Source organism: Melanotaenia boesemani, chromosome 15, assembly GCF_017639745.1.
Source record: "Melanotaenia boesemani isolate fMelBoe1 chromosome 15, fMelBoe1.pri, whole genome shotgun sequence".
Taxonomy (NCBI): Eukaryota; Metazoa; Chordata; class Actinopteri; order Atheriniformes; family Melanotaeniidae; genus Melanotaenia; species Melanotaenia boesemani.
This window is the reverse complement of record NC_055696.1, coordinates 9,966,645-9,976,874: the sequence shown is the minus strand read 5'-3', so window position 1 is coordinate 9,976,874 and position 10,230 is coordinate 9,966,645. Positions and strand designations below refer to the sequence as shown.

At 37.2% G+C, this 10,230-nt stretch overlaps 1 protein-coding gene across 1 annotated transcript; it reads left to right on the top strand.

Moving 5' to 3' along the window:
* Positions 1–5,425: 5,425 nt before the first annotated feature.
* On the top strand, positions 5,426–9,124 carry angptl5 (angiopoietin-like 5). Its single transcript, XM_042008536.1, has 8 exons — positions 5,426–5,605; positions 6,384–6,555; positions 6,630–6,733; positions 6,815–6,908; positions 7,521–7,624; positions 7,700–7,820; positions 8,178–8,363; positions 8,459–9,124. The coding sequence occupies exons 1-8, from the start codon at positions 5,549–5,551 to the stop codon at positions 8,776–8,778; spliced, it is 1,158 nt and encodes a 385-aa protein (XP_041864470.1). The 5' UTR covers positions 5,426–5,548; the 3' UTR covers positions 8,779–9,124.
* Positions 9,125–10,230: the final 1,106 nt, after the last annotated feature.

Genomic DNA, 10,230 nt, shown 5'->3' with positions numbered 1-10,230 from the left:
TCATTCTTAAAATATTCCTGTCACTCTATCAAATGGTCATTTGTGCAACCCATCTTTTCCTCATCTGGGTTTTCCAGCTGTCTCAGCAATCTCCTCTGCCATCTCTGGGGAATGATGCTAAAAGTTCTGCTGCATCTAAAGTGCCACTATATCCTCCAGGATATTAAACATGGAAGAAGTTTATAATTGCCAGATGTCCAAGTTATAACGCACACAGGTCAGATTATGGTCAGACATGCAATCAGCAATTTAGTGGTCATTGTGAATGAGATCTAGAGCTCTTGTTTGGATATGGCAGATTCCCACAAAAAGACAACTATCAGCGCAGCACTCCACCAGTAAGGCCTATATGAAAAAGTGGCCATACATATGTTTTTTAAAATGACAGCATTTAAAAGCCAAACTGGATCCCAGATCACGAGAAACTAAATCCTTTGATCTAATGGAACAAATCCCAGTGGTGTGTGGAGGAAACCAGACACTAAGCATCACCCGCACATCCCTATAGACAAGCATAATAATAACAACATTAATTTGTGGGGATTATGTTTTGTGGGGGCTGAGAGATATTGGAACATATATAAACATCCTTACAAAGGCTGCTTAAAGTATAAGGTTGCAGCAAAGGTTTACTATTCAACAAAAACAAAACAAAAAACTCTTTTACCTTTAAGCAGTAGCTTTATGACAACCCCAAAAGTCCTTAAGCAACCCAGCCACAACATTGGGCTGAACCTGGTAGAACATCACTGGAAGCACAACCCCTATTCACAAAAAGTTGGTAGAGTGTGTTAAATATAAATAAAAACAGAATGAAATGGTTTGAAAATCTTATAAACACATACTTTATTACCAATAGACCTCAAACAACATATCAGTTGTTGAAACTGAGACATTTGACCATTTCACTGAAAATATTAGCTTATTTTGAATTTGATGGCATAACACATGTCAAACAAGCTGGAACAGGCAAAAAAGGCTAAAAAAGTAAAGGGTGGAGAAGTGTGATGGTTACGATGGTGTGGCAGTCCCTCTTCTCATGACAACTGTCTGTAAACATCTGGGAAGTGAAGAGATTGGCTGCTGGAATTTTAGGAGAGGAATGTTTTCCCGTTCAGGTCTAATACTGGATATTAGCTTTTGAACAGTCCTGGGTCTTTGTTGCTGGATTTTTCATTTTACAATGCCAAATGTTTTCTCTTGGTGAAAAGTCTGGACTTCAGGCAGGCACTCAGACTTTTCTCCTGAGAAGCCATGCTGTAGTGATGATGCAACAAGTGGTTTAAAATTGTCTTGCTGAAATATGCAAGCCCTTCTCTGAAAGACACATTGTCCGGATGGGAGCAGATGTTGCTCTAAAACCCCTGTGAACTTTCCAGCATTGATGGTGCCTTCACAGATGTGGAATCTGCCCATGCCATAGGCACTAATGTGCTGCCATACCATCAGAGATGCAGGATTTTGAGCTGTCTAGTGACAACAAGCTGGATGGTTTCCCTCTTGCAGGACACATGGTCCATGGTTTCTAAAAATAATTTTAAATTTTGATCCATATGATCAGTTTTCCATGTTGCCTCAGACCATTTAAAATGAGCTGGATCATGTTCACATGGCTTTTTCTTTTGTATTATAGAGCTTTAGCCTGCATTTGTGGTTTACATGGTGAAATATATTCACAGACAGTGATTTCTGGAAGCGTTCCCGAGCCCATGCATTGGTTTCCAGCAGGGAATTAAGTCTGTTTTAATGTTTGTTTGTCTGTTTAAAGGTCTGAAGATCACGAGCACCCATTGAACATCAGGCGTGTTCCATGGACACAGAGATTCCTGTTAATTCTCTGAATCGTTTTATAATTATATGCTGTAAAAGGATGGGATCTTTAAAGTCTTTGCAATTTGAGGAACTTAAAAAAAAAAGTTGAACAATTTTTAGACAGTTTGTCACAGACTGGTGAACTTCTGTCAATCTAAGCGGCTCTGACTCTCTGAAATACTCCTTTTATACCCAATACCATCACTGACCTGTTGCTAATCAATCTACTTAGGTGTCAAATGCGCCTGAAGTTTTTCCAGCCTTTTGGTTGCCATCACTGAATTTAAAATGAGCTCAAATTTTCCAAGAAATGGTTATGTGTCTCCATTTCAACTTCTGATATTTTTTTTACGTGGTATTAGGAATTTAATATGGGTTTGTAAACTCTGCAAATAATTGGATTCTGTTTTAAATTTATAATTTATAGCCAACATTTTTGTAATTGAGATTGTACTTGAACATTTCAGATATTTTTGTCATAGTTTTTCTGTACCACACACATCCCGAAAAAGCAAAATATTAACCATTTAAGTATTTATTTGTCCCTCTGAATTAGAATTTTGTAATAAAAAGCAAAAACTTGATGATTAAAAGTTTAGACATATTGATTCCACGTTTTACATTTAAAATTTAATATAGTATAAAATGCTCATCACCCTTGTGGGTGTTTCCTACCTCTTTTTTTATTTCCAACAGAAAGAAGATAGCAACACAATGTGCCACATAAACCTATCAGAGTGTGACTGACAAGATTCTGAAAATACTATCTATCTGTGTCCATTAGGGAGTTGCATAGGTTGAGGGTGAAGAAAAGGTCAGTAGACTCTTTTCATTCACCCTGCTCACTCTTGGAAATGTCAGTGCTTTGTGAGAAGTCATTACAAGACAGAAACATATTTATCAGTAATTAAGCATAATTTATTCAGATTTTGGGGTATTATCAATTTCTGTTTTCATATGTCTCTTCAGTCACCCAACTATGTGTAAAAATATATAACCTAGTAAGATAATTCTTCCAATGAGACTAAATTGAACTGTTTTCATTGTTAGTGACTTTGAGTTTGTTACCCAGTGTCATTCAACTTGTACTCTAAGGCATGCTCTATATAGGTGAGGTCCGGTCAGTGTCTATGCAATATGTTTTATTCTTTTCCACAAGCTCATTTGTGGGATATACTCCAGCCGTCCATTCAGGCCTGAATTGGATAAAGTGGGAAAAGAAAATTGAGGGATGGATTAAAATTACTGCTACAGGTACAAATGAGTGACAAATGAAAGGAAAAACTGAAAAAGGAAGAAATACACTTGTGTGATGCAAGGAATAATTATACCATCGACACTTACTCGTGTTCTGTGGTATGTTTGAAATGCTAAGCAAAGCCAGAGAAAAACATTTATGTGACATTGAGAGGAGAGTTTCTATGGTGGTCAGTGCACATCTGACTGTGGAGATTGTGCCTTACAAGGGGATGTGGGGTGTTGGGGAAAAAAGAGGAACTGTTCCTTTTACTTGATAACATTTTTGGGAACAAGGTGATTTAGTGAGATTAATCAGCCTTTGCTTTTCTTGAACTTTCAAATCTGTATGCGGGATTAAGATGAATCATGGCATCATGCTGCAGGGCAGCTAAGCAGGAAAATGTAATGTAATGCACATCTTTTGGCACTAGATGGCAGTGTTTTACATTCACATGTATGACCTGTTTGTATTTTGACCTATTCACTCCCGTAATTATTTTTCAAGAATAACATGATAATAAAGTATGAAAAGTATAATATAAGTAATTACATCACTGCCATGTTTCTGATACCCTGATTAATTATCTAAAATAGATAAAACGTTTTTCCATTTGTTCATTTAAATCTATACTAACCTCGAGAGAAAACTTTTTTTTTTAAACAACCACAATGTCTACAAACTGATGACTGTGACCTGATTAAGCATTTTGCCATGACTGAGGTGTAATTCACAGCTGAATAAATAGAAAAACAATTTCATATAAAAACATAACTAAACCTCAAATTAAACACCTTCTCTATCATCGTTTTTTTCTCCCTGAGTAAAATAATCTCTGCATTGTGTTTTAAATCAGTGCCCTTTCACTGACATGGTCAACTTATAAATTACCCATTCATGTCACCATCAACAAGCAGCAAATATGAGGAACTGGTCTCATTTATTTATTTAAACAAAAATGGTCAGTTAGATGCAGGAGCTCTAAAGTGAGCAATGGACTGCACTTGAAGGAGTTGAAGTTAAAACAAGACATATCGGCTGTGATTAAGGGACAGCTGTTTATTAGCAACAGAACATTTGGACATTTTGGACAACTCTGTCTTTGTTAAGCCTCCATGTTTAAAAGTTACAGTTTACAGTACATTATGTGCCAGAGCATTTTTAAAAACATAACCAAGCAAGCATTTGCCTCTTTTAACTTGTTGTTAAATGCTCCTTGTCTCATAAATGTCTGATGTAAAGGTGAAAGTTAATTAGCTTAACTCAGCTTAGCTTAGTTAAATTCTGGAGCCAGAACATCTAACTTAGCTCTCAGTGGTGTTGTCTCTTTTTTGTACTTCTGTGTAGTAGCTACTGTCTACAAGTACTTACATAGTGAATGAAATATTGAGTAACTAATAATATAACTAATATTTAGAGTATTTAGCAAAGAGAGCTCTTTCCCTCTTCTTCTAGACAAAATGTTCATGTGAGTTTGCTGTCTCCAGGCTCCACCTTCATAGCATATTATTTTTGTCTGCAAGGACACTTTCCCCCCTCTTCTCCAGCAACTCACAGGTCACTCATCCCCCCAACAATTTTTACACCTTTGATCAATTGCTTGGTTAATCACACAGTCTTGTCTGAATCTTATGATCTTGCTTGTCATTGACACACATAGATTTCTTTCAAAGAAGCATGTAACATTGCACAGCTGTGGGGGCCCTGAGGCTGTGACACCAGGCTTTTCACATTCCTCCTGCTGACCACGGCTGTAAACTTACACAGGTTGAGAACTGCAGCAAATCTTTTCCTTGGCACTCACTGCAAAGTTTTCCAAGAAAGCGACAGGCAGGCTGGCTCCAGCTGGACTCTGACTGGAATGTGCTGCTGTTCTCTAATGCGTTTCACTTTATTCAGTGCTTAAATGCCCAGTTAACTGGAGTAATTGGTCTGACCCTCTGGGTGGCTGTTTTTAGATGTATGCGTCAGTAGTTTTTGGGGAGGAATATGAGCACATGGAATAGAGACACCCTGCCTTCACTGTACCCTACCTGCAGCTTTCACACAAGGACACAAGCAGAAACAAAGTGTTCAATAAAACAAGCTGCACATTTTCCTCCCCACATCTGTTTCTCATTGTGGTGGCAGGATATAACCTGTAAAACAATAATGCCTGGTAATAGACACACTAAGATGGAGGTAATGAATCTTTACCACAAATCTAGAACCTGCACACTCAGCTCGTTGTCAGAATAACTTTTATCAACAAATAGAGACAACGTTATCAGAATTTACAAGAAAAAGTGGGAGTGACAACCACCGGTCACTCCCACTTTTCTTTTAAAGAAAAACTGAAGCGTAAGTGAAGTGTGACAACTTCAAATAAGGTGCAAATGTAGAATACAAAAGGTATATGAGCAGACGTTTTAGAAAAATAAGCATAAATGAAGGCGTGTTCGCTAGTGGACCAAATCCAGCCCCCTGGCTCCTAGAGGAAATAGTCACAGTCAGACTGAGATGATGTGGACAACAACTATCCTCCTGCTGCTTCTGCCTCTTCTGCTTTCCTCCACAGTATGTATTATTTGCATGGGGAAAGATGTTATAACTTATGTATTCTTATCAAACAGTAAGGGAGAATTATGAAATATGTAATTAGAACTTGATTATATGTTTGGAAAGAAGTAACACTGAACGTCATGTTTCTGAAACTGACGCTGTCATAGAGCTTGTGGCACTATGATAGTATTGTTACTGTAACATAGATGAGAAAGAAATATATATATATATATATATATATATATATCCATCTGAAATGTTGTATATGTAAAAATATAAGTAAGTAGGCCAAAGATAGCACAAAAGCTGGATTTACATGGTTGTTTTTAATGTTTTGCAGGCTATTATGTCAGGATGTTGCAGTTTTTCTCTACCGAGTTCTTTAACACTGCTGATCCCAAACGATAGTTTTTAAATTAAACTTAATTGATTAATTTATTCTCCAGTTGTAGAGGACCAAGATCAGATCACTGTGAGCAACTGTTTAAGTCCCTTTTTTGTTGCTCAACAATCCTTTGACAGTATATGTGTGCTGAATTAGGGGGTTAAACAACAAATTTGTGTCCTTGCTTTTTCAGCTAAATGTAAAATAGCTGAATTGGTTCCCAAAATAACTTTAAATGACTGATCTGTTTATTAATCCCAGTTTCCCAGGATGTTATGAAGAACTATATTAAAGGAAAATATCTAATGTTCACTGAAGTGAGACATGCTTGGCTAATTACATATGACGCGTGATCATTTTAGGCTTTAACCAGTAGATCAAACTCTCAGCGTTTCTGTTTATTACCAGAACAAGACAAACAGTGGCCATTTGAATCAATCAGAAATTGTCGGTGAGGACTCCTCTGATGCACCTGTCAAAAACTATAAACCACTAGGGGAGGTCAGAGGTCAAGATGCCTGCACCATCCCGTGTGACATCACTGTGAAGCTGCTCCGAGATGAGAAACACTCCATCTGTGGTATTTGTCTTTTTTCATAGTATTGTTAACATCTTTGTGAATATTTGTCTGATTGCACCTGTGTATGTGTATAGGCCAGCTACAACAGACTCTGCTGGCATTTGGACGAAGCACCCGCAAGCTGATCAGGGATGTGATGGAGGAGCAGCAGAGAGCTTTGGATCTTCTCAGCGGTCAGGTAAAAAGGATAATGTTTTTCTGTTAAGTTTTTAAAATCTCTGATTGGCTGGCTGTATGTACAGAAGTGTTACATTTCCAGGTCACAGAGCTGATGACCAAGGTGCAGATGCTCAGCTCCGAGGTTCAGAGAAGCAACACAGAGTTGTACTCCATTAAACCTGTGCAATCCCACGGTAACACACACACACATGCATTATCTTCCAAAATTCAAAATGAAGTACGACAATGTCCATGACTTTGACAAAGATATGTAAAACACATGACATATAATAATTCTAACAATACAAATAATCGGTATGTTGTTTAGTATTATCATTGCAAAATCAATACAGCTTCAGTTCAAATAGAATAAAACATTTACTTTAGCTAGAATTTATAATGTAATGTGAATTACTTTGTTACATCACTGTAGATGCATTTATGACAGATTTTTAATGCATCACCATCAAAACAATGAAAGATCACAGACATACAAACATGATAAACCAAACTATTGAGTGCTTCTGACAGCATGTAGTGCATGGTTTGCAATTATGTTGGAGGCTTACATGACTTTAAGAGACCACGTCATTGGATGGATAGTTAGTATATGCCATTAAAACAGGTGAAGAGAAAAGAATTTTTGACACATTGAACTCTGTGCTTTGTTCAGAAAAATAAATTATTAGGATTATTAATAGGCAATTGTTCCATCATAAACATTCCCTTTAGACAGTAGTTACTAGAAATCAAAACAAGTGTTTAAACATGAATTTCCTTATCTTATGTATTTTTGCTTACATCAGGACGAGACTGCAGCGACATCAAGAACAATCTCATATCAGTCGTCCCAAAGATCCCCAGTGGCATTTACATAGTTAATCCAGAGAATACAGACTCATCTTTTGAGGTACATGATCTATTAAGTCATTCACAGTTTGTTTCTTGCTCATCAGTCACAAGTCCAAACAAACTTATACTGCAGGTGTTCTGTGAGATGGACTATATGGGAGGTGGATGGACAGTGATGCAGAGAAGGACTGATGGATTAACTGACTTCAAACGACCCTGGGCTGATTATGTTGATGGCTTTGGACACCTAGCAGGTTGTACATTATAGCATATGGTTTACATTCCAAGAGGTTTAACTTTAAGAGTAATTAGAACAAGGTACATATGTGCTTGGAACATGTTGCATATAATGTTAGATTTTTTGGTTGGATGCCGTGACTTTGTGGAGTCACGTCATCTTTAGGTGGAGCCAGATTAGTGGTTTCTCCTAATGCACGTCTTAATGTTACTCCATATTTATGGTCTAATGTGATAGAGGGGAAAAAACATTAATTTCTTTAGTTAACCTCCATGTTTCTTTAAGATACTACACATACAGACAAAAAATTCTGTTTCATTTTGCAAATAATTTGATATTGACAAAATCTCTTTATGTGTTTGTGTGTGTGTAGGTGAACACTGGTTGGGCCTAAAGAAAGTGTTTCACATAGTAAACCAGAAAGAGGCTCGGTTTCAGCTTCACATTGCTCTAGTCTCCCTGGAGGACGTCACTTCTTATGCATCATATGATGACTTCCGCCTTGATAATGAAACACAGTTCTTCAGATTACACCTGGGCAGATATGCAGGCAGTGCTGGTATGGTTCAGAAAAATGAAATTTAATAAATGTTCAGCCTCAGGCACATTTATTCTTTTCTAACAGTGCAAACCTTCAATTCTACTCTGATGCAGGCGATGCTTTCCGTGGCTATGAACAGGAGCAGAACCAGGACACAGCTCCATTTAGTGCCTCAGATGTGGACAACGACGGCTGCAACCCTTTCTGCAGCATTGGCAACAGCACTGTGGAGAGCTGTAGCCTTCAGCACAACCAAACAGGATGGTGGTTTAACCAGTGTGGCCTGGCAAATCTCAATGGCTCGCCTGAGGATGCAGAACAGAACCAAGGACAGAGGACACACATCCTGTGGGACACCTGGAGGCAGAATGGAGTCCCTTATACCATCAAATCTGTCACGATGAAGATCAGGAGGATTGCAACTAATAACTGATAAAGAGGGGAGAAGGACAGCAGTGAAATGCAGGGTTGTTTTTTATCAATAGCTTTCAAACTAATTGCTTTTGAAATGTTTATTTTACTTCAGACTGCTATTATTTCTACCTGGTTCTACATTTTAGTTTAGAAACTATTATTAGTCACTGCTAATCTTTAGCTTCTGACATTTTCCACCTCTGCAAGAAGAGGGAAACAAAAAACTTCCAAGCAAATTTAAATGACTTCTTTTCAGTTTGTTTTAAGCAGTAACAAATGGCATGAAAAAAATCTTTTATAAACAATATACTTGTGCAATACTCTTTAAAGCAGGTACTTATGAATAAAACCAGTTTCTGGGGTTTCTGCTGTGCCAGATATTAAAGTTGTCTCTATCATGAGGATAAGGACATATCTGAAAAAATGTCCAACCTTGAGTGGACAAGGAGCTCTCGTTTTAAACGTTAGTAGGTCAAACCTTAATATACCAAACTTAATAAATACTGCAGCTCCCATCTAGTTTCTTTTGCTGGTTGAAGACGTGGCAGGACATTTTTCTCTATGGAAAAAAAAAGTTTTCTTTATACCAAGACAGTCAGGAACTAGAGATAAGATACTTGAAGTCATCTGGGAGGTATTAGAAATAGGAAGATATCCCAACTGATTAGCATATATTTTACAAGAATTGAGTGCCTTGAATGCTGTGCTGGAATATCTCAACAGTTGCTCAAACTGGTCAAACAAACTCTTACTCCTCAAGTGAAGGAACTCACTATATTGTTTCTCTCCACATGGAGATGGAGCAGTTTGGGTCTCTGACTGCATCTCAGACTGTGCAAATCTGCACTTAGGTTTAATTTCAGAGAGAATAGCAACAGCAGCTTAATTTGATGCCAAAGTCAAAATACTACCTAAGTCTACCTAAAAGGTGCTGCTTTAAATCTCAATACAGTACAACAAACAAACATAAAAATAAAAAGGATGAGTTCACCTCTTCATCTTTGAGTTCACCTTTTATACTAATAATGAAACCAAGTAAATTGTATGTTCTTACAAAGAGTCCATAAGTCCTTCTTATCCGAAACAGAAAAAAATAATATACAGCATTTACAGGCTGTAAATGCTTTGAAAATGATAAAAAAAAATAAGAAAAATAAAAATGAATAATAATAATAATAATAATAATAATAATAATAATAATAATAACATTAAAGTTATTCAGAATGTAAAACAGTTGCTTTATGTAATGTGTTTATAACATATATATTTGAACTTTGGGCTGACTTTGGGACCCCTGATGTTTTTTTTTGCATCAGAGTTCAGACTGTGATGTCTATATTCACACCTGAGCACGTCCTTATCGTGTCACCTCTGCTCCCCAACACGTCAAACAGCGCGCAACAGTTATATCTGCCTTGACATAAAGTCCTGTTAATGTTAACAAACGTCTGACTCCCAGCACAACACAAAC

Excerpts from the sequence above, each read along its gene's own strand:
- angptl5 (XM_042008536.1), top strand. The coding sequence starts at position 5,549 with ATGATGTGGACAACAACTATCCTCCTGCTGCTTCTGCCTCTTCTGCTT. Across the intron at positions 6,556-6,629 it reads TGAGAAACACTCCATCTGTG|GCCAGCTACAACAGACTCTG; the intron begins GTATTTGTCTTT and ends GTATGTGTATAG. Across the intron at positions 7,821-8,177 it reads TGGCTTTGGACACCTAGCAG|GTGAACACTGGTTGGGCCTA; the intron begins GTTGTACATTAT and ends GTGTGTGTGTAG.